The 24,998-nt window shown below is 38.1% G+C and overlaps 1 protein-coding gene across 20 annotated transcripts in view; it reads right to left on the bottom strand.

Annotated features, from left to right (window-relative positions):
• The window catches only part of SOX6 (SRY-box transcription factor 6), a 536,736-nt gene that overhangs the window by 301,387 nt on the left and 210,351 nt on the right, over window positions 1-24,998 (bottom strand). For all 20 annotated transcript variants that reach the window (XM_090032599.1, XM_090032598.1, XM_090032613.1 and 17 more), the window contains one exon: window positions 23,817-24,027. In XM_090032599.1, the coding sequence (XP_089888725.1) occupies window positions 23,817-24,027 (211 nt within the window). The remainder of the gene's footprint in view (window positions 1-23,816; window positions 24,028-24,998) is intronic.

The raw sequence follows: 24,998 nt of genomic DNA, 5'->3' as shown, positions 1-24,998 counted from the left end.
CCATGAACACATTGTCTTTTATGAATATTATAATCACAGAATCAATAAGCCTACAAAGAAAAAACAGGACACAAAACGTGTTTTGTCATTTCTGACGAAGTTATAAAAACAACAGACATTCAATATGCCAAGTGTTCTTCAATCCTTCATAATCATAGCCTTATTGAAGTGAGGACAAAAAGGGTCTAATTGCATAGGAGCAATCTCAATGTAATAGGTTATACACCCAGGCACTGCTGCACAATACAACAAAAACAACGTTCCCTGTGTATAGCAGAATGTCATCTCTCATTTTCAGGCAATTACCTTCTTTCTTGTCAACAGTTTTAATAACCTCCATCATCTCTAAAAGACTTTTGCTTCAGTTAAATAATTTTCAGCTTTTTAATATGCAAATGTGCTTGTTCATATGCATGGGTGAAGTGGCGCTGCTACTTGAAATGTGTCAGTACATTGTGGAGCACCTGCACCTCGGGGAAGCTTGATTTAATTGACACCTAATACTATTCATTATTCCACTTAGTGAGCAACTCCTATTAGTCACCTGTAGGTTTTCCTATAAGCAGTGCTTTGGCCACCAATGAAAATATGAATATTTCTATAAATAGAATGGCCATATTTAGTAAAGGGGGTTCACTACTGGTGAGCCTAGAACATCTCATTAGAAATATTTTTTTAGGTTTTCTTTTTTTTCCAAAAAAACTTTTTGTTCTTCCCTTGACTATGGATCACGATGTATACCACAAGCAGCTGCTATATATTTTATATGTATCAAGTATAAATACTCTAATATCTATTTTTTATTATGTTTTATATTAATTCTCCAAAAAGGAAACAGGAATAAGGGAACAAAAAGTGCAATTTTATTAGTTATGGCCGCTGTTGCCCTGAAGGTGTGGTTCACCTGACATTTCTACTTTACAAGTTATATGACCTGCACTTACTCAGTGAAAGTGCAAAGAAATGCAGAATTTCAGGCTCTTATTAACTGAATAATTTTATAATAAATATTTCCCATTGCAATTCAGTCTTATGCAAGCTAATAGACTATTTAACTCAATTGTGAAGAATGTGCAAAAAAAATCCGTAAGTCACCAACTGAAAGAAGCATGCTGAATATGGGATTTTGTGCCCTTACGGATATGAAGGCAATAAACATATACCGTAAACAGTTACAATTTAAGTCTCTTATTGTTCTTTTATTGCTGTATTAGAACTGAGGCACAATGCACTGTATATGCTGACTTGATGGTATTGGGGTTGTTTCTTTACCACATGGTCTGTAACCTTATTGTTCAGGCCACATTTCTTTCCAGCATTAATGCACGTTAGTCCCAGAAGGCTTAAACTACAGATGTTTAACATCCTGCTTATGGACAGATCATCTGGAATATGAACTGAGAAATCTATACTACTTATTAGTATACGTTATGAGTGTAACGGAGATTTAATAGTCTGTTCAAACTAGATTAGTGAAACTGTAGTTATTAAAATGTATCTTCATAACAGATACGCGTGAAGATTAAAAAATGAAATCAAAACATGTTTTTTGACCAAAATATGATTTTTATCAGAAAAATTTGTGACCCATTAATGTTGTTTACATAATACTGTATGTAACATTAATTACAGCTTTCAAAATGTTAACTGCAAACCCTTTTTGTGAACACAGACTTAGCAGCATGGTGGAAATCTGAGTTGTTTTAAGGGCTGATCTACAATGCATTGAAAGGAATCATAAATCAAGTCAAAGGTCCAAAAGACAAATAAGGGCATCAGCAGTGAAAAAGATTGAGTAATCCTAACCCCAAAATCCAATCATTTCTAAAGTAAGTGGGGAGAACGCTGGTCAACTAGACCTTTGTTGGTATCCCCAAAAATGTAATCTCCAAGCTAAAGAATGGCAGCTGGCAGAACAGCTGGTGAATAGGATTAATGTCAGAAGAAAGAAATAAAACTCAACATATGTCCAAGCCTGCGGTGCTGGGACTGAGCATGATTGTACCCCGACGGATACCATGTGTACAGCTGGAAAGTGCCACTGTGCCATGCTTCTATACCCCACAAGGTCATTTCTAAGAAGTACAGCTAATATCTAAACAGCAAATTGAACTTTTCCTAGAGAACTGAGGTTAAAAAAGGAACAAACAAGCTTAATACTGAAAATATTTTGAACTGTTTAACCCACTCTGACTGGTTTGTTACAGTACTATATCAACCAAAAAGACAGATTAGCATTAAAGCTAACAGATTGCACTAATTTTAAATATAATTTTAAAACTGTTTAAACCTTTTAATTTCATCTCATTCAGATGATATTATGTTACAGCAAACATATTTCCACCTTTCATTTAAGGTTCAAACCAGGACCAGAAAACCCCAGTTCAGTAATATGGAAGATATTTTCTTTCAAATTATAAACATTTCAGTGATAACATATTTCTATATCTCATATACAATTTGCAAAGTTAAAATTTGCCTAATAAATTCTGCAAAGGCAAAATGCTTTTTTATGTTAGCATTAGCCAATATATATTTTTAAATATGTAAATTATTAAAAATAGGGGAGTTTGCATCTTTAACCCATGTTTCAGCATGCTTTTTTAATTTTAATAGCACTGACTGTAAGGCTTGTAGATATTTAAATTACTTACATTGAAAAACAGAAAATATATAAAAATATTTCTGAGTGAAGAGAAAGGCCCTGGATTTTTTCAAAGCTTGAGAAGAACAAATTCATTTAAATAATTTTTTCTAAGAAAGAACCTGAATCTGCTCCCAGTAAAGTTGATGGCAATCTCCTATAGGCTGCAAATGTCTTATATCAGAGTCTAAATAGTAACTGCAACTGCATGCAGTGAGAAAGATGACAAAATGTTACATAACAGGTTTTGTTCTGTGCATACGGTAAAGACTGTTTCAAATTCAACTTGTGTTTATAGGAAACTCATTTTCTGGGCATACAAAACAATTTAGGTACAATTGTTTAGTAAGCCCTGATTTCAGCCTTTCCAGCTCTTAAACTTGGAAGCAACAAAATGCAAAGATTCTCAAAAATATCCTAGTCACACCTGAAGCAGTTGTCCTGGCATTCACTGCAGCATTCTTTGTCAGCAATTCATCAAGAAACATGCAGTGGAGCAATATCCAATATACTCTTACTGTGTGGGAGCATGCAGTGCTGCCTCAAAATGGAACATCCAACTGGGACTCCATCTGGCAGCTGCAAGATGGCAACAGGTAACTGGAAATAATGTTTTACTATTCAAATATAATTCTCTGTACTAAGGATGACAACCAGGTTTGTTGCCACTCAGAGATTAGGATCATGAAATGGCAGCCAAACGCAACATCCTAATCAGTTTGTAAATAGATAGTTTTAGTTTGCAAAGGAGTTCTTGTTCCTGTTTTAATGATAGAAGGCCCTTGCAGTAACAGGTCTACCAACACCACAAAAACTGCTAAGATGGGTCAAATTCAATTTCCATTTCCATTACTTTAGCTCCAAAGAAGATCCATTGACTGTAACTTTTGCTTTTAAGCTAGTCACACTAAGAGCAGAATCTGTAAAGTTTCAAACTTTCACAATCTCATCACTGATTTAGAAAATATAAACTTGGTTGCAAATTACTGTGGCAGAGAAGATACAAGGACATATCTGAAGCAAAGGAAGCAACATTCCATTAAACAAATTTTATTCTAGTGAAATTCCACCCATATTAATCTTTAGGAAGTTACACTGGCATAAAACTGGTGTAATGGTGTAAAGAATTAGGTTCTTTCAATGCAAATTTAATCATCTTAATAAAGTTACTTTGTAATTTGTGTTTATTTATTTAAAGCATCACCATATTCCATCTTTTATACTCATTTGGAAATATTCCTTCCTCCTAATGTTCCATGGTCTTGTTCAAATGAGGCTGTAGATGATTAGCCAGGCTACCTAATAGGAAAATGGAATATATTCTTCTCTTTCATTTAGCTTTAGTCATCGAAGTGAAGGGGGTGGGAGGGAAGAAGTTGGGAATCTCTACTGCAGACTTGCCAACCATGCAGATCAAAGGAATGGTCTTTTCTTATTCTTCTTTTATTTTCTTTTTTTGAGACATGATTCTATGCAAAATTGCTACCCACTTCTACCCTGTCAATATATAGGGGCAATATAATTTGACCATATGCTACTAAGGAGTTGAAGCTTTTGCTTTTCCTGCACCAAATGTTGACTGTCATTTTAATCCTATGACTGGTTACTGTAGCAGGGAAAAAAAGAGGTGAAAAGTTTAACTTATTCAAGACAGTCCTGCATTTCTTACTCAGGCAAAACTTCCACTAAATCATTTTGAGCTCTGCCTGAATAAAGAGGGCTGTATTGGGCCCTACCTGTCTAAACAGGGCAGTATTTTTATATACCATATTTTTTTAATAATTTTATGCTATTTCATTCTATTTTATCCCTGTATTACTTAATATCTAAAAGGGGACTCAACAGCAGCATTAGTCTCATATCATTATGTACTGACAAAAATGTTTTTGTTTGTACTCACAGAAAATGGAAAGAAAACTACATTGCTTATTAATATCTACTGAATTGTTTAAGAGGATTTTTAAGATACAAGTTAAAAGAATTTCATAATTTCAATTTCTCCTTTTCATTTAATAGTAGACATTCATTAGGACCCACACACTGTAATAAATTATAATAATTTCAAACAAGAATTAAATTACTAGGTACCTACTGAAAGAGCCATTTTTTCTTAGGTACCCTGTAATCTAACTGTCAGATTTAAAATCTATTCCCAATCAACTCTTCACAACATTCACATTTATTCATCTATGTTAAATTAATAAAAGGTGTGAATAATACTGACAAAATTGATCATTATTGTTCATGTAGATTTAGAAAATTATAAGGTAATCTAAAATGTAAAAGGAATTGAGGGAAACTATTAAGGTTCTTATAAATAAATTCATCCTATGCTATATTTTTTAACTCAAGAAAGAAACTTCGACAAGACTTATTCAAATTGACTACAGAAGCTACTTGATAAATTGTACATTTTAGAATATAACCTACTTTCTTTTTTATTTCAAAAAAAAAAGTTGACAGTGGCTACTATGTAATATAAGACTTCATCCAAAATATAGAAAAGTAATGTTGAAACACCACCAAACACCAGGTTGAATACAGCCTGATCCAGGGAGGTCCTGAGCACCTCCTGAGAGGTGCTCAGCATGTTCTAGTCCCACTGCATTGAAGTCAATAGGAACTGAGGTCATTCCAAATCTCCAAGGATCAGGATTTTACTAGAATTTGAAAAACAAAAAGTACCTCTTTCTCCATGTATATAAGCGTGAGAAAGAGCCACATTTTTCATAGGATTCAAGACAACACAATCATCTTGCCTTATGCACAGATTTATTATCAGTTTACCTACCAAGAGTAACCACTACATATTTTTGCATCCCTACACAAAACCTAACACAATCTCTACAGTAAGCTATCTTGTCCTTTGCATATTTGCCATAATTCCTACCATCTAACCTTGCTGACCCTTCTCCCCCTTAACTGGGATCCCTGCAGATAAAGCAAAGCATGTCAACATCTGTTCCCATTCACACCGATTTTAATTTACAAAAAGAGCTTTGCTATTTTCAGAACAGGCTCCAGAGCACAATGACAGATTTAGGGCCTTTAATGGGGTTGCATTTCTAGTGTCAGCATTTCATACTCACTACAACTATATTCGAAGGGATTGCATCATGGGTTATAACCAGGGGGTAACAAATACATTAAAGATGTTTTCCTCTCTATAGCCCTGTTTTTCAATAACAAAGGTTTAAGGTCATTTCATGAGCCTAAGGTGGTCTCTTGACCAAAAATCAGTGGTTGCGGAGCACTGGTATGATTTCCTTCATTCTACCAATTTCAGGTATGTGTATTCCTTCTATGAACACACACCTTTCCATTTGCTGCCCTTTAATATTTAAGGATGGGATTTTCAAGAAAGCTTACTGTTAGCTTCACCCGATTCCTGTAGAGGATCCCTCCCACTGACTTTAATGAGAGCAGTTAGACCAATGCTGAGTGATTTAAAAAATGCCACCCACCGCTTTGCCGTATACCAATTGTTGCAATAACTAAACACCATTTTCTAAATATATTCCTTGGAATATATTTGCAGACTTTCTCCTCCCAGCAAAGTCAATGAGGTTGCTCATCCTTACCGCAAACTTGTGAAGTACAAAGACCAGAAATAACAGGAGAGTTTCAATGTCACACATAATCCAAGCACGACTGTTTCACAGTAGTTCAAAATAAAGTTTTCTGCCACTTTGAGAGGCTGGGTTTTTTTCAAAAGATATACAGTATGTAGAACAACTTGGAAAAACAATGCACACGTTGTGTTGTAATCACATAACAGCTAAGACACGAGCAGCTGAGCAGAAGGAAGATGGGCAATGGAATGCCATACAGTAATCAGCACTGTTGACTAATCAGAATTTGAGACACTAGAAGGTAATAAGGGTATTATAAAGAATGGCTTATTGAAGGAGCAGCTGTTTATGTGTAGCTCACTGTTTAAATGAGTTCCACTAGATTGCCATGGCATGTTTTGGTGAAAATGTTCCACTCTTTTAAAAATGATCTTAAGAACAGGAACAGCAAGCGCTGAGTAAACAGCAAGTATTTGGATACCATAACACCAAGTACAGTTACAGAAGCAGTTATCTGGGTGTTTGAAACCTTTAAAATGGCATAAATTTAGTGGTCCTGTAAGTTACAAAAGAATATTCATTACTTGGGGAAAGCCTAAATGTCATCTTTGTTAGCCTCCACCACCGAGTGTTGTTGCCATGGGCACAAGAGCTGAGGTGGCTACGAAGGGTAATAGAGACAAGGATCTCAGGAAAAACCAAGGGAAAGTATAACTCAATACAACTATTGAGCCATTTTAGGGGATCTGTATTTGTACCACCAGCCAATAGACACAATAAACAAAATGTACTTAATTTAAAAAATAAGGCAATTTTAACATCCCTTCGCACAAACATACTAACAACAACAACAAAATGCAACAAGCTCAAATAGGAAAATCTAATTAAATAATGTTAAAACATCAGAAAACAAAAACAATATTGAAAAATCACAAGACTGAAAACAGACAACTCACCATAATTCTCAGACAATAACCATCTTGTTCGAATCTATTTGTCATACAGTTGTTCAACAGATTTTTTTTTTTTTGAGGGGGGAGTTGTTTTTTTTTCAGGAAACCAACTTCTGGTTTTGTTTCCAAAAACATCTACGAACTGTTTGGAGCATGAAGGAGACTGAGTAATACTACTGAAAATTTATCATAATACATTATTTAAAATATTCTACTTTGGACAGCAAGGGCTTAGTAATATTTAAAAGCAGTCAGCAAGCAGTGGAAACTCTGATATCTTTTGTAACAGTTCACATGTCAAACTGGCAAAGTGCCCACAGTGTACGGCAGAAAAATCTATTTAATGTCTGCCCCACAAGGCGACATGAGGCTTGATTGGCAGAAAGCAGAGAGTGGCTTTTGATCATGTGTCCTAACAAGCAGTTCCAGCTCCTGTCTCTTCGGCTGAACGGCTCCACATTACCTATTCAAACAGAAGTGACAGGCCACTGCACTACTCTTTGGCTCTAGTCTCACACAGTGGGAGCTATGCTGGAGACAGAGCCACTGATTAAATATATCACTTTTTCAAGACAAGCAGGTTGTCTGAATCAAAGTTGGACAGAATAGACTCAACATTATTAAAAGAGGATATAAAACTGGAGTTGAGTGATGTTAGGCCAGTTTGTACAGCCTCAGGGATTCACAGACTGACAAGGGGAATAAGGAACAGCAGAACTCATAAAGCAAGGTCAGAAATTAGCTGTGACACCTTGGCCATTTTCCCATCACTTCAGGGCCACTGTGTTTCAAATCCTGTAGTCCCGTTTTGGCCTTTTTTAAATGATTTATTAAGGGGGGGGGAGGAGTGGAAAAAGCATGACTAAGGTAGGTTACAAATTGCAGTCTTAATAGAAATGAAACATTGCATCCACGCTGCAGCATAATAATACAGTTATCTTATTAGGTGGGTTCTTTCTGTATTCTCATCAGTGAGTGATACACACATAATGTGAATTACAAAGATGCTATCAACATTTTCAATGCCAGTATAGTAGTCATAGATATTGCTACACACACCAAGAAACGTGGGGGGGTGGGGAGGGGGGACGTGGAGGGGTCTAAATAGAAATGTTTATTAAATCACCTTTTCTGTTCACTAATAACTTGATTTGATTTTTGAAGTTGCATATCTAGCCACAATTGGTTGTTTTGATATTTAGACAAAGCTACACAGTAAATAAAATAGCTTATTTAGACGTTATACCATAGAAACAATAGATACACTAAAACATGCAGAAACAAATCTTCCAAGCAAATTATTAATTACCTGGCTAATTAAAGATATATCAAAACCTATTAATAAAGCTGCAACAAACAAATTTACACAAACAAAAACAGAAGCGGTTCACAGAGAAAAGTGAGCATCAAAAACAAAGACAGCTTCTCAGAATAAAGTAGCAAGTTAAGACATTAGGTCTTTACCACCCTTTCTGACCCATTCAAAATTCTCCATAAAATATTAAAATAATGGTGCAAATTGTATAAGAATCCTGGCAGAGTTGTTCCTGGGGTAACTCTATTTAAGTAACAGAGTCATTCCAGGGATGAATTTGGCACAGTTTATATATATTTTTCACTGCTGCAAGTTCTTTTGACATTTTATCAAACCTCTGCCCTTTGTGTTAGTTTTTGTTTCACTGTAAATATTTAATGGCAACCTGCTTGTTACATATTTGAGATATGACAGGGAGTGTTAATGCCTGTACTAAGAGTCAGGGATATTGTAAATATCAGACACAGGGGCAAATTCAAAGACAGAGGGCAAAATTTTGCCTTGTTTTGCACTAACACACCCTAAACAAATACAAATAGTGGCTGTAAATGAGAGTAATTTGGCCTAAATATTTTCTGCAATACTACTAGGAAACTGTACATAGATGGATAAGTTCTCAGTAACATTTTGGCATTACAGGGTCTCCAACTTGTCATGGTCATAAATGCTACTTTGTGTCAAATACTCAATTTGCTTTCACATGTTTAATCAGGCAAAATGCAAAACACGAATACACCTTCACATTCCTTATGGGTTAAGTGAAGATAAAGTTCATGGCTCAGAAAGTAATGGCAGTCGCATCAAATTAGTTGAGAATCCCATGCAAACAAAGCAGGTGATTGAAAAATGTAATGTGATAGCAGTGAGTTATAACAAAGAGCAAATCTTTATTCTTTTCTCTCCAAAGCATAAGTAAAATAATGAATTTTTAAAAATGAAAGAGAAAGTAAATAATTGCTTATAGGGCACCATGCCCAGAAATATGTGGATAACTAACCAGTATAACTAAAAATATATTATGTTTAATAAAAAACAACAGTTATTTAATATATTCCAGAATGTTATGCTGTAGAACAGGACCTTTTGGCATGACTTTGCATGATTGGCAGTCTATACTAAGGAGCAGCTTGAGACTGGAATAGTATAAGTGTTTTTGGTCAGGTCTGAGATATATTAACAGACTTCTCTGGGGTTGTTTACACTGTGTGTGCCTATCCTACTGTACCTGAAGAGGGCTATAATGCTAATCTTTCTATTATACCGCCACCTTCACTTTGCAAATCCACCACTTCACAATGTTATGGAAGGAATATAAAAAGGGGAGGATTCTGATAATACACGTCTATTAACTGTCATTTGATTTTGGTTATGTTTTGGAACTCAACATGCCAATGAGCATATAAGGAAGATGCCTGATTACATACAGAGATTTAAAAGATTCATCACAATCCAAACATGCTTATGCAGCATAGAAAAAAATTAACTCAGGGTACTGAATTTTTTTTTTTTGATTTTTATGTTGTGCTCATTAGTAATACATTGGCAGATGAAAATACACATGCAGGGCAAAGTCTGAAACACAGATTAGTGGAGCTCATTCAGGACTTGCTCCTGATCTTACTGAAGTCAATGACAAAACCCTATTGATTTTAGGAGTAATAGGTCAGGTCTACATTGCACCATTAAGGACCGTAATAAGATGAATAAATAGACAAACTGAGTCCAAGCAAACTCCACTGAAGTAAATTGAGTGAGGCGTGTTTATTCTCAGACTGAATCTGGCTAATATACTTAGAAGAAGAGCATTACTGTTAACAAACTGAGCTCGATTGTATTATAATAAGCTAAATCTTTCCTCATGAAAGAGGTGTATTCTAAAACCACATTTCTCCCTCCCCTCTGTAGCATTGTGTCTTTACATATTTCAACTCAAATTCTCCTTGTTGTTTCTCCTCCTGAATCTTACACAATCTTCAAAGATGTTTTAGTGCTATTAAAAACCACCTTTGTAAAATTATTAAAAAAAATTAGCTAATTAATTTTATCCAATGCTTAATTGCTTTTAATAATACACAAAAGTGTATTATTCAGCTGATGTTGAATGGATTTGGTTTCCTTAATGTAAAATTTGTTTGGGGTTAATTAGCACGGCTGAGGACTAATCTTAATCATTTTATGTTGTTTACACTGGAGGCAGTTTTCCATGATCCTGCCAGCCAGCATCGCTCACAGAGGAAGTGGCATCTTGTAGTTTCAGACTAAAACACAGAGGTGAGAGCAGCTGCTCTCTCTGCTCGCTAAGCTAGGCAGCCTAAACATATAGCTGCCTCCTTCAGCCAAGTAACGAATGCCTCTGTATTTCACGAAGCAATATAAAGTTGTCAAAATTATTTTTTAAGGAATGATAAGGTATCTAAACCAAATATTGTACAGGAAATCAGGAATATAGCAACATTTAAAATGTATACAGCACTGAGCATTTTTACTGTCTTTTTTTAAGAAAAGCAGATCTAATTAGTTGTATCTCTAAAGTGCGTACCTAGCATTTTTATTATGTATTATAACATTTTGCTTAGAGCTGACATTTTTATTCTGACAAGCACTGTCTGGAGAGCTCTCAATAAATAATACATTTACAATTTTCAGTAAATAAGCAGTGGACACAAATCGTTATCCTTACTTACAGCTGCCCCTCTCTAATAGTGCTTTTACAAGTAAGGTGACTATTCAGTCTAATGCAATACTCTCAGTGCTGGAAAGATATTTTCATTCATTATCACGGTCACAAGCACTTAAAGCACTTTTAGGCCCTGTTGCAAAACAGCAGGAATGGCAGAGCAAATAGGACTAACTAAAACTAAACTTCATCACCAAAGAAACCTGAGGTTGTTCACCTAAACAACTTGAAAATTTACTTGCATAAAGATTGATATAAACTCTGCAGAAGTCCTAGAAAGGATAAAAATATGTTTTTCTTCAGAGATCTTCATATTAAAGATTATAAAAACCCCTTTATACTACAATTATGAAACAGTCCATGGTATTAATTTCCTAAATCAAAACCTGACTATAGAGTGCACTGATCATAACATTGTTTGCTTTACAGTACATTAGAAACTGCAATGAAGTTTGAATGTAGTTATCTACTGCCTAGTCCACACAACTGAAGCAGCTTTGCATATTTTTATGTCTGTTAATAATGTCCTTAGCCACGGAGACTGATTTTCTTTCATTTGCACCCACTTATAGTGAACTTGTCCTTTCTAATTTTTAAAAAGGAAGAGTTAAATGTATTTTCTTATTTGCTCTACTGCTTATAATATACCAGAAGGCAGATCACATATGGTATGTCTTAATACCATATATTAAATGGTATGACAGAAACTAGGCGAGTGTGCTGTAGTAAATCACATATGAAACAGTACTTGATAGAAAAGCTGGTATATTTTATCATACAGTCAAAACTGTGCAATTATATCTGCCTAAGAATGGCATCAGCCTAAAGAGGTTTAGTGGGACTCTAGACACAGGATGCTGAGTCTGGAGGAATCGGGATTGAGTTTGGGGGGTGGATTCACTGGGGAGGAACAGTTTTGAACAGCCAGGAGATGCAGGTATTTAAAGGTTTCAGACTTGACTCAGGTTAATTTATACCTGTCTACAGGGCTGTATGTAGCTTAAGATCCAGACGAACAGAAAAAAAGCCATGAGTCCTAGTAAAAAGTAGTTTAATCCTTGCGTGTGTTAAGCTCTGGGAAAATATAGCTGCAGTAAGCAGCTAAAATGGTGAAAGTGAACACATCACAACAAATCCTCAAATATTTAGCCAAGTTAAAAGAGGTGGCCCAATCTGCAACATTCAAATCTGAATTTCAAACTCTCACCTGGCCCAATGATTGAAAGTGTCAGAGGAAGGCCCATCTCTGTTAGCTGGCAACAAGCAGGAAGAGAGCAGCCCTAAAGACGTTCAAAGGGAGCAAGTGCCAATTAGAAGGCATTCTGAATTGGAACACAGACCACTGGCAAAATGGGGAACGGATTGCCCAGGTAATCATGGCTCAGTGGCTATCTAATAGTGACCAAAGTCCTCTGAGAGCTCCTCCGGGGCCTATATAAAGTGATTTGATGGTCTCAGTGCAGCTCCCAGCAGTGAGCTATAGCATAACATTTACTGTACCACTGACAGTTACTGGCAACCTTCTTAGTATTCCTGGATAACAGCTAAGTAGTAAAAAGCAACAGAAACTAAAAGTACCTCTTCACTTTTCAGAATATCTCAGAGCACAGTGAAAAAGCCTGAGCTGCCCCAGTCTGAGCTGTACCAGTTCTGTGAACAAAGAAAACTAGAAAGAATGCTTTCTGACAGCTATCAGCAGAAGAGAGACTCTGAAGACACTGAGGAATTACTGCTGATTCTAAACCATATGAGACCTAATGGCATGCACTTTTGTGCTCAGCTAGTACTAGAATGCATACAAGAACCAGGACAAAAACCATAAGATGGACAGACACGAAAGGTAAACAGAAGGTGGATGGCTGACACGGTACACCAGACATTCATGAAAAAGGTGAGATATAGTTTGGTTATGGAGTTGGTTGCTCTGAAGTATTTTGAGTAAATATACAGAAAACAAAGAAAAGAGTCAATGTTGCATCGATCATCTTTTATGCATTCCCAAGGATGCAAAAGAAAAGGGAAAATACCAGAAGAGAAACTGCTCTGGATCTATTTCCTATTAATATGGAACTAACTGAGGTAATTGACTGCTTTGTTCTAATTTCACACAATTACTTGAATTTGACTCTTCTAAGATGTATTCAACAGAACATAACTATACATCAAGAAATGAAGATTAAGAAAGTGTAATATCCACATGCAAGGGACAAATTTGGAGATGTGTCTAAACACTGCAAGAAGAAAGTACTATTTCTCCAAAAAGTAAAAATAAAAAGGAATGGAAAGGAGTGGTCATAAGAGGAGGTCTAACCGGTACAAGAATGGACTAGAGAGAGCCAAGTTAAGGCATGCTGCCAAGAGGTAAGCCATGTAGAAACCCCAAATGTAAATCACAGGAAAAGTATGTTCTGTCCCTTTCCTCAGCATCTGTGTGGGCTACTTAGATTATGAGCTGGATGCATACAAGCATTACATTTAGATCATTCTAACCAGGCTTAGGGACACATACATGGCCAGGAGTGCAAGCGCTGACAGGGCTTAGGTTGTCCTAAAAATGGCATTCTTGATCTAAAGTTACTTTTTGTCAGACAAGAACTAACTTTAGAACACTTGCATGGGTCCCAGGCTGAGTAAGCTCAGCCACTCTTCACAGCCCCATGGCTGTGCTGTTTTTACACCCCCAACCCCCAGCCACAACCAGCACACTCCTAGATCAGGCAGCATCCCCTCCCATCCTCTCCCCATGGACCCACCACCTTCCCAATCCCACTAGCCACCTTTCTGCCCCTGATTTACTTGCCTCTGGTTGCCCATGTGAACACTTGCACATGGCAAAACCTGACTCATGTTTAGGAGGCTCAAAGTGAGACACCTAACCTAAGCAGGGTCTTCTGAACACTTCTTTGCACCCTAAGGAGGTACAGTTCCTAGCACAACAGGACCTATTCTTAATTGATCCTTAGGCCCTATCACAATATAAAACAACAAAAAATAGAGGCTTCTACAAATCCAGCACATTTGATAAAAAAGAATACTAAAAGGAAAAAGGCTCATTTCTTAGAAGAGAATCCAAATCAGCTGTGACTAGTGAGAGCTGAGTGACAGAAGTGTTTTCTTCAGATGATCTTTTACAGAAAAAAAATTAAGAGGATGTTGATACACTGTCAGTAAATAAAGGAAAATCTTGACAGTCCAGCTTTTGTTAAATGGCAGGTTAGAGTGAATGCATAGCAACCGTCTGTGGATTCAAGGAAATGTTCTAACAAATTTTGGTCCTGGTCATGAACCACTAATGACAGTGGGAATGTTGCCACTGTTGTCAAAAGCCTCTTGATGTGCTATCACCAGTTATCTTTGAAAATTCATGGAGAACGGGGCAGGTATTGTATGGCAGATGTTAAAAATTTGAAGGAGACTGAGCCATGAAATTATAATCCTCCAGAAGAAGAACCATCCTCTGTAATGGGTACAGTGCCTGGTAGAGCAGAACCCCCAGTAGCTTTTTATCTACAAAAAAGCTATATAATAAATTCCTGGCCCTTATTTCAAACTACAGTAAAATCGCAGAAAAAAAATCTATTCAAATAGAAAAATATCTTTAGTCACTCAGAAAATCATGGAGCCCATAAGAAGAAAGAGCAGGGAATTTTAAATGCCAAATGATTTAATACAAGCATTAACTATGCCTTATTCAGTGGAAACTTTGAGGTGGGAATGTGGAGGAGACAGAATGTAATTGCCCAACCGGAATTAAATCTAGACAACAGTATTGAAAAATGTTCAGCAGCATTTTAATGCCTTTAAGTAGCCAGGAACTCAATTCTGTGTTTGATCCAAAAAGACAAAAATATCCTCCATCATAATGGCCTCTACTGAAACACTTCAGTATTAACACAGGAAAATGAATACCGCCAATTCAGTCATTGGAAATCTCCAAAAACAAATACTGTATTTACTCAAATCTGGGATGAAAGTTTTTTTCCCCAAACAACATAGGGAGGGGAACCGTTATCACGGATTGAAGTACTGGCCAAGGCAGGTGTCAGCTCAGTTGTGGCTTCAGCCCTGGGCTTGGAGCCTTCACCAGGCCAGGGTGGCTCATGTGCAGGGAACACGACTCACTGCCAGGTAGTGTGAGGGAGACCTCACAGTGGGGATGCAGGAGGAGTGCAGGGGAGACCCCCCCCCTCCCATATAGCTTGGGAGGAGACCATTCAGTCTGCCCCCTACCCAGTGCCAGTTCCTCATGGCTTGCCCCACTCCCCCAACTTACATTCTGCTCCAGCTCTAGCCCCTTCAGTCCTTATCTGGCCAGGTCCACAGCTGCCACCACTATTTCTGCCTGGCCAGGCAGGGCTGAGGCCAAGCCAGGGCCACCACTGCTGCCTGCCCCAGAGCCAAAGCAAACAGAGCATCGGGAGGTAAGTTGGGGGGAGGCCTGGTGCAGGGAGTGGGGATACAGGCAACCAGGGAGAGGAGAGAGTTGGGAGCAGGACGTGGAGGACAAGCACAGACATGGGGGGACAGAGAGGTAGGTGCTATGGGTCAGACATATGGGTGGAGAAAAAAAGCACGGGGCGGATGGCAGCGGGCATGTGGCAGGGGCAGGCAGCAACAGGGCAGAAACAGAAATGGGGGCAGGACATAGGCAGCAATGGGGCAACATGGTAGGGGAAAGTGACAAAGGACAGAGGCTCATGGAGGTCTGGCTCCTCACCTCCTACCACTGCTTTCTCCACCACAGTTGGCAGGATGGGGGCAAATTTCACACAACCTTCCACTAATTAGATCCTACACATGTAAAATTATAACATTTCTAATTTTCCATGTATAGAATGAATTATTGGGGGGATCATCTTAAATTCAAAGTTGTCTTGGATCTGGGTAAATATAGCACTTGTCCACATGCATTTGGAAGCTGTGACAAATAATTACGGATGAAAAATGTTTGGGGAAACCAAGACAATAAACCTAGAAATTGAAGGACAAAACCGAACAAAAGAGTATTGTCATTAGGAGTGGGGACGGGTATTACATTCCTGGTGGAAGAAATGTCACTATGCTAGAAACTATGTAAAGAGGAAGCAGTTCAAAACAAGACTTTAAAGGCTGTGGGAATGGCTGTCAAGAAACACGATGGAAGCCCTGTTCCTTGAAACTGAACTGAACAAGCCATCATGGCTATCCTTTGGGATCAATCCTTTATTAAGCTGTGGAAAGATGAACACAAGGTAAAACTGAAACTGTTCTCTCACTCTACATAGTATACTGTAGAGAGAGATTTTGCAAATCAAGCTTATGCTTAAACCTACAATTAAAATGTAACACCAGAAGTTTAGTAATAGACCCCACTGTATGCACAAATATGTTTGTGTAATTTCCAATGGGAAGTATGCACATACTTTGCACTATTACGTACAACCTTCTCATGGGATAAAGTTAAAAAACATAAAGCATGTTGCAGATTATGATCTTCTATTTTTATAAACTCACTATTGTGTGTGTGTGTGTGTGTAAACAAACAAGTATATTAAATACAAATGCTTCATTTGTATTTATGTAGACATATGTATAAGTCTATGTTACACATGCACATGAACAGTGACAGAGTGATCCAGCAAGTACATTTGGCAGATCATGAATGGGAATGCATATACCACTGTTTATACAGAGGTATTTCTGCACGCAATTTAAAAACTCTCTGTTTTTAGCATGCTCAACTGTAGTCTTCAGCAAGGAAGCAAATGTGGGAAGCAGTTTATAAAAAGCTTGCATTAGAATCTCAAACTGAGCTTTGTTGAAAAATGTTACAGTAGCAGAATCAAGGTCAAAAGTGAAGTAGGAATACAGGATCTGAGTAATGAGGGCTTAGCACTTAGCAGAAATGACATGTCCAGTCCCATGTTCAGGAGTGCCAGCTGACCTGCCATCCTAGCTTTCCATATCTATAGAGCTGTGCTGGCATGAGCTCTAAAGGAAGGAAATCTGCTCCCCCAGCTACAGACAAGATGTGTATGACTAATTATTGCCTGTACTGGCTTAGGATGTGGTACAGTAGAATGGCTGGCTGGAATACAGTCCTCAGCCTAGCAACTACACAGATGCAGAAATGCAAATATATCAAACAAGGAATACAATATTCAGGAGGAACCTTCTCTTACTGAAGAGGAACAATGTGAGTTTGAACACTGTACTGAACATGCACACTCTTCTTTTGAGCACTGCAAAGAAAATCAATAGTTGATTTCACTGGAAGCGATTTTAAAAGGAAAAGGCCAATAAAAAGCCTCTTCCCAAACACATTTCCTTGTGCAGAAAAAATAAAAAGAATGAGTCTAGTGAAATTACCCAAAATGGCTTAATTTTTTGTGTTGCTCAGTAAAACTAGATACCTGACCTTTTTAGGAGATATGTTAGCAAAATCTTCATGTAGTCCTCAATTAATTTAATTATAAACAATCAAAAATATCCTTTTATTTTTACATTTAAATTTTTTCATGTTCATGTTTTCATTTCTAAATCACTACAAATTAAGACACTGGGCTGTCTTAACACAAATGCTGGATTGGGAAGTCAAAACATATTATTCAGTGTTGCTGGAACTACATGCAACTCTAGAAACTGACCCAAGTACATTTAGTCCCATATGAAGCATTTATATATGTGGTATAATACACAGGGCATGATATTGGATGAAGCACTATTATTAAAGAGAGATTAAAACAGCTGTACATTATGCTGAAGCACTCACTCTTTCCTTTACAAACAGACGGTCCTGGATTACAAGCAGCACTTGACCATTTAAATCACTACAACAACCAGATTTAACCAGCTGGGCCATATTCTCTTAGGCAATGCCTGTTGACCTCCTCAGTCGCAGCTGCTCAAATGAAATTCTCATTAGACAACTTATTTTCGGAAGCCAAAGGACTCTGATTAAATATATTTATTTAGCCATGATAAAGTCTTTAAATGTGTATTCATTTTCTCACAATTACCAGTTGTGGTAGGGACCAGATATCCTGTATGACTGACACATACACAATATATATCTATCTATATTTACATATAGATAGATAGATAGATAGATAGATAGATAGATATCGATATAGCTATATCTATCTATATAGATAGATAATGTGTGCGTGTATCCATATAGCTATATTTATCTATATAGCTATATGGATACACGCACACATTATCTATATAAATCTAGATAAATATAGCTATATGGATACACACATACAGACACTATAAAGTATGAAGTGTTCACAGCAGTGGTTCTCACTAACCCAAGCACATATCCCACTGAGGGACCAAACATTTAGTCAAGTACTCCTAGGAGGAAGTACTTGTTTAATGGCTTCAGCCAGGGGATTTAAAAAGAAGGAGCTCTGTGTTCTGTTCCCAACTGTGAGACTGACTTGCTCTATGTCCTTGTCGTTAAGTCATCCAAAGCCACCAGTCCACAGATCGTAGGATTAGGAAAGAGGCCCTCATACCTAACTTTCTTTCCCTGTGAAGAAATACTATTCACCCACCTCAAGGGAATGATACGAGCTTCATTTATTCATGAAGTGTTTTTAGAATCACATATATAAAGTGCAATATAATCTACATAGGAATGTGCAACAGAAAAAGAAGTCTATTCTGCATAAACATAATTATGTTATACTAGCTATTCTTTATAGTAATTAGTAATTGATGGACTGTGGCTTTTGAATTTTCTGGAGCAGAAGTCCTTTTCTGTTTGAGGCTATGAGCCTTACAAAGGCCACTCGGGCAGCCTTGGCTGTATGCTGTTTTAGAATTACTCTCTGAATTCTAAACAAGTCTATTTTGAGGGTTTCTTGCTGAAATATGAAGCTGTTAGCCCTTCTATACTAAGGCTCTTGGTAGGGTGGGTTAATAGAAAAAGACTTTTCCAAATCAAAACCTTTTCTCTCACTTAGGCACCCATTTGTAGAACTGACTCAGTACCAGCATGAGATCCACCTCATCCATTGGTCGGTCCTAGCACATATTAAATGGAGGGTTTTTTTCAGTGAATGCATATGTGGAAAGAGAGATGTATGGCATGGGTAGCCTATTTGCCCTTCTTTGTCTTTTAGGTAAACTTTTGAGTGCTGCATAGACTGTTCTGCTACATTCACAGATAACTCAGCCTGCCACAGAAAGTATGCTGATATTTTCACTGAGCAGCTGCATGGAAGGAGGCATCAGTGTGGGATCACACATTACATACTATTGCACCTTATTGCTGGTGCGGGGGAAGCTCCCACAGTTGGGAACCCCCTCTGTTGATGGGACTCCACCTGCAGGGTCACCCCATGAATCCTGCAGCTGGGAGACCATAGAATCATAGAAAGTTAGGGTTAGGAGAGACCTCAGGAGGTCGTGTAGTCCAACCCATGCTCAAAGCAGGACCATCCCCAACTAGATTATCCCAGCCAAAGCTTTGTCTAGCTGGGTCTTGAAAAACCCCACAGCTGGAGCTTCTACCGCCTCTCTGGGTAACCTGTTCCAGTGTTTTACTACCCTCCTAGTAAGAAAATTGTTCCTAATATCTAACCTAAACTTATCTTTCTGCAACTTCAGACTTGCTCCTTGTTCTGTCATCTGTCATTACTGAGAACAGTCTAGCTCCATCTTCTTTCAAACCCCTCTTCAGGTAGTTGAAGGCTGCTATTAAGTCTCCTCGCAGTCTCCTCTTCTCTAAACTAAATAAGCCCAGTTCCCCCAGTCTTTCCTTATGAGTCATGTCCCCCAATCCCCTCACCATTTTTATCACCCTCTGCTGGACTCTCTCCAGTTTCTCCACATCCTTTTTGTAGTGGTGGGGCCCAAAACTGAACACACTACTCCAGTGCTGAACAGAGAAGAATAATTACTTCCCCTGACCTACTGACAACAAACCTACCAACGCAGCCCAGTAAGCCATTAGCCTTCTTGGCAACTAGGACACACTGCTGACTCATAGTCATCTTATTGTTCACTGCAATCCTCAGGTGTTTTCTGCAAAGCTGCTGCCCAGCCAGTCAGCTCCCAGCCTGTACTGGTACATGGGATTGTTCTGCCCTAAGTGCAGGACTTTGCACTTGTCCTCGTTGAACCTCATGAGATTCGTTTTGGTACAATCCTCCAATTTGTCTACGTCACTCCAAATCCTAGCCCTACTTTCCAGGATATCTATTACTCCCCCCCAGCTTGGTGGCACCTACAACTTGCTGAGGGTGTACTCTATATCATCTTTCAGATAAGACACTGAACAAAACCAGCTCCCAGACCAACCCCTGAGAGACTCCACTTGATTCCAACTGCCAACTAGACATTGAGCCATTGATTACTACTCTCTAAACCCAATGTTCCAGTCAATTTTCTATCCACCTTACAATCTGTTCCCCCAGCCCAATACCACACAGCTGCCAAGACCCAGAGTCCCACAGCTACAGACTCTGAGTCCCAGCAGCCATGGGGCAGTGCTGGGACCCAGCATTCATCAGCTGCAGGACTCTCAACCTGGCAGCTGTGGGGTCCTGCTGCAATCTCCCAGCCCCAGGTGTTTGTAGGGTGCCTTGCAGCTGCATTTTCCCAGTCAGGGGGTCACTGCCTACAGGTGCAAATTAAAGCTGGATAGAAACCAGCTATAAAGTTATTACACAATTTTGAGCATTAACTTTATAGCTGGTTGGATCTTTTAAAAAATAGTTAATTTGCACATATAGCCAGTTTAAATTTATTGTGCAATACCAGGTAATTGTGTCATAGACATAAGGTGTAGAGGGGGCCTTACTTTTCTATAGTTCCTGACTGGAAAACTCAGTGCAAACTGATGCCAAATAATTATTCCTTGTAAAAGGCAAGCAGTCATTTTCTACTGAAGAAGCTGAATAATGTAAAAATAATTTTACATGAAGATACGGTCAGCCACATCTGCATGAATAAAGAGGCTTTAAAATAAGCAGCTTTCTAATAAAATCTGTTTTACAAAAGTCAAGTTTTTATAAATCATGCAAACACTCTTCTTCATTTGGTGAGAATATATAACATGGAGGACTCTTAAATTCAGTAAAGAGTGGTTTCTTTCTTGTGTAAGTATCTCTCTTAAATCTAATCAACTCCAGCATATACTAATAAAGGACAGAAAAGATACCCAAATAGCACGACGAGAAGCCAAGGAGTGCTTAAACCATCTTAGTGAAATATTATCTTTAAACTTTTTGATGTACATTTCTATTAACACTTCAATGTACTCTTGGAAAAGTTTTAGCTGTGGTGTCACTATGATCAACAGCTACTTGTAAACTCCAGCAGCAGGCATAAGCCAAGAAGCATGGATTAGCATGTAGTGCTGAATGACTGTTATCTGACTGTAAAAAATAACTTTGCCAAAGTAAAATTTAAAATAGTTCCCTCTTCTAGCCATCAAATCTAAGAAAGTGATTTTTAAAAGAATGATCTTTTCAGCTGAAAACAGACAGATGGTTCTCAAAAATCTGGGACGTTCTTTCTCTGGAGATGCTTCACCATCTTAGGAAAGGACACCTAGAGAACACATTTAACTATGTGCCTGGCATTTAAAAATTATGCCAAGAAATATGAAAATCTTCATAAGTCTACCTATTTCCCTCTATGTATTTCACTGTATTCAAATATAGTGTATTAGTATCAATCTTAATAAAATTTTGTTTTACTACATGAACACAAGGCATTCCACAATGTACCTTTTAAAACAGGTGGGGCAAATGCTCAAGTCCTGGGGCACATCCTGACAAACACACACATGCAGGGGCATGTATTTCCCACAGGACAAATAGCAGCAGCACATATTTGTGCCATTGCTATTTGTCCCAGGGCATGTCCCTGCCTGCGCACTCCAGTGCACAGCAAATTAACCTGGGTCAGGTACGGGAGTCTTGGACCAATACCTGTGCTGGCTCCAGCACTCCTACCTAGGTCCTGAGGGCCTCTTTTGACATTGGGATATTCTGGTGTAAAAAAAACCCCACCACACTGAAAATTAGCAACACAGTGAACATTCACCACATGCAGTCTGAGGTGCCACAAATGAATTTGAGCAAGAGGAAGGTGAATATAAACCCTTCCCAACACCATGTGGCAACCAGCAAAGTCCAGAAACTTGGGAAATATGCCTAGTATAGTATAGGCATAGCTAATCTTAGATCACCCCTGACCAGTGCTCATCTAACTCCTAGAACACCTCCAAATGATGCAGATCAACTTCCCTAGGCAGTCTATACCACTGTCTCACTGTTCTAACTGTGAAGTTTTTCATGATATCTAGTCCTGATAAACCTATTTTGCTGCAACTTCAATCTATTTGTCCACATCCTACTTTCTGTAGGAAGAGAGAAAAGGGGTTCCATGTCCTCTCTTAAGTGCATTTTCTGTAGGATGAACATACCTATTCCCTTCAGCCTCTCCCTAAATAGCCCTTAACCAAGAAATGCCTCAAAAGAGAGATCAGGGAGAAAGGAAGATGCCATGAAAAATTTTGATTCATTTTCCCTGATTGTTATTGGAAGGGGCAAGGCTATCACACCACAGAGTACAATAAGGACTAAATCATGTAAAGACTTAAGAATACACATATCTGAGATGTTTTACTGGAAGCTGTGCCTATGGCTTCTATGCCTAATTCTTCTAAGCATGCTGCTCGACTGTACCTACTACTGTACCTACTACAGGAGCCTCTGTCTCCCTGGAAGCCTGACTCCAATGAAACCAAATTGCTAGAATAGTTTTTGCCAGGACCGTCCCTAAGTAGAAATCCCATGACAAGGCAGCAACAGAGAGAAGCCGAAAATATATAGAACTGAGGAATCCTGACTAGGGCCTGGAACAATATGCTATGAGCATCTGCCCATTTGAACTCCTGTCCTCTCTCTGGCCTGTCACTACCCTGCAACTTCCAGAATACATGCTGTGGTGCCTGTGGTCTCAGGGACTGGGAGGCTGCTGAGGCTGAAATGGGAAGATATCTGGGTAGAAGATCACTTGTATATACAGATCTAGAGGGATGTGCTTACCGTCCCATTTTATTTGGTCTTTATTCAGGCAAAGCTCTCACTGAAGTCAGTGATGATCTGCCTAAATAAGGACTGAAGATAAACTGATTTACAGCGTCAAGATCTGTCCCCATTTTTATCTTCCTTTTTGACACATGTAACAACATATGAACATATTGTAAATGTAGCCATGTATCTTGAATAAAGTCGGAACTAAGTCAGAATAGTTGACTCCCTTCCCAGCTTCAGAGATTAGCATCAATGAGCTGAAAAACCATTAGAATTAGTGAGATAAATGACATTGACTTCTGTTGGTTAAAATAAGCATTTCTCTCTTAAAAGCATCACTGAACTATATCCTGTACTATATAAGACCAGGTAAGCCAAAGTCATTGCTTTGACTTGTAGATGCCACCAAAAATTCAACAAAGTTTTAGAAAGCAGAGTTATCCAAATAAAGCTAGTGGATCTCAAACTGGCATTGCCATGGTAACCTATCAGTAACTTTTTCCTAGCCATTGCCAGTTATACACGTCTCTGGTTTTTGTTATTCAACACATTCTTTAAGGAATCGAATCTGTAGAGAAAAAAATAAATAAATTGCAATAATCTTAGCCCATACATACCCTCCTGTTCAGTTCTGGTCATTTCCTCTAATTTCTTCTGTTTCAGTGTGTCCACCACATCAGCAAGGCTTCCTTTGCGGCGTTCTGGCGTTCCAAAATTAACACTGGTCATTAGCTCACTGCGGTCACGACCTCCTTCGTCAGGCTTGTGTGGTGAGGTAGAGGTATTTCGGAAGGAATATAGGGAACATAACTTATTACTCTCTGACTCCTGCAAGGAAACAACATAGCGTGAAAACATAGGCTATTCTTTTATCTTAGGAAGTTCTTTATAAAAGATAGTTGAAAGTATTTTAATATTATAGCAAAGTGCTTTCAACAGCAGATTTAAAAACTCTGTCCTTAAATGTCATGCTAACTGATGGTCCTAGTACTCATAAACCCAGTCAAGACCCTTTGTTTCCAGAGTAAAGCCAAAATTAAATTAGGCATAATCTCAAAAAAGTCTAGAATGACTTCATTTTGCTGGAGGACCCCCCTCTCAAAAGTCGAGTCCTGTCCCCGCTTTTCAGCCCGCCCAGTTCACCCCTAACACAGAGTGGATCCTCTTCAAGGAGTGACAGGTTATAAGAAGCAAGACATTGTCATTCACTTCAATGAATGTTTTAGGCCACTGGAATTTTCCCAGTTTGCAAATTATAAACCCTTAAATGTAGTGTCAATAAACAAGTGCAAGACAAGTCAGATAAGCATCGGGACAAATCTTCAGCATGTGTCATAGAGCCCCACATCTCAAAAGAGGTATGCCAATATATCCTAGCTGAGAATGTAAGCCCACTGATTTCAAAGGTTTTAAGAACATCAAATAAATATATAGTATATTTAAACCAAGCACATGATATGTATCAATACATACTCGTGTACTGTTCCTTCAGACTTTAGGTCATGTCTTTTCCTTAAAGAAGAAAGATTAGAATTCTTCTGATATGTATTAATGGAAATGATTTTGCTGATAAATATAGACAAAATGAGCAAATGAGTTTTCTGGCAAAAGAACAATATATCAATATGTACATGTCTGCTGGAATTGTGTGCTTCACACAATGAAATTTACACATAGTAACATCACACAAATGAAATTTACGCACAGTAAAGACAGCATCTTTCTTGGCAACTAATATAAATTAATATTTTAAGAAGCTAAAAATTTAGTGCCAAAGAGCTGCTAACATCTTCCTCTCA

Source organism: Crocodylus siamensis, chromosome 2 (genome assembly GCF_052110815.1).
Source record: "Crocodylus siamensis isolate JL-2025a chromosome 2, ASM5211081v1, whole genome shotgun sequence".
In the NCBI taxonomy this organism is placed as follows: domain Eukaryota; kingdom Metazoa; phylum Chordata; order Crocodylia; family Crocodylidae; genus Crocodylus; species Crocodylus siamensis.
The sequence above is the reverse complement of the archived record's forward strand: the minus strand, read 5'-3'. Positions and strand labels throughout refer to the sequence as shown.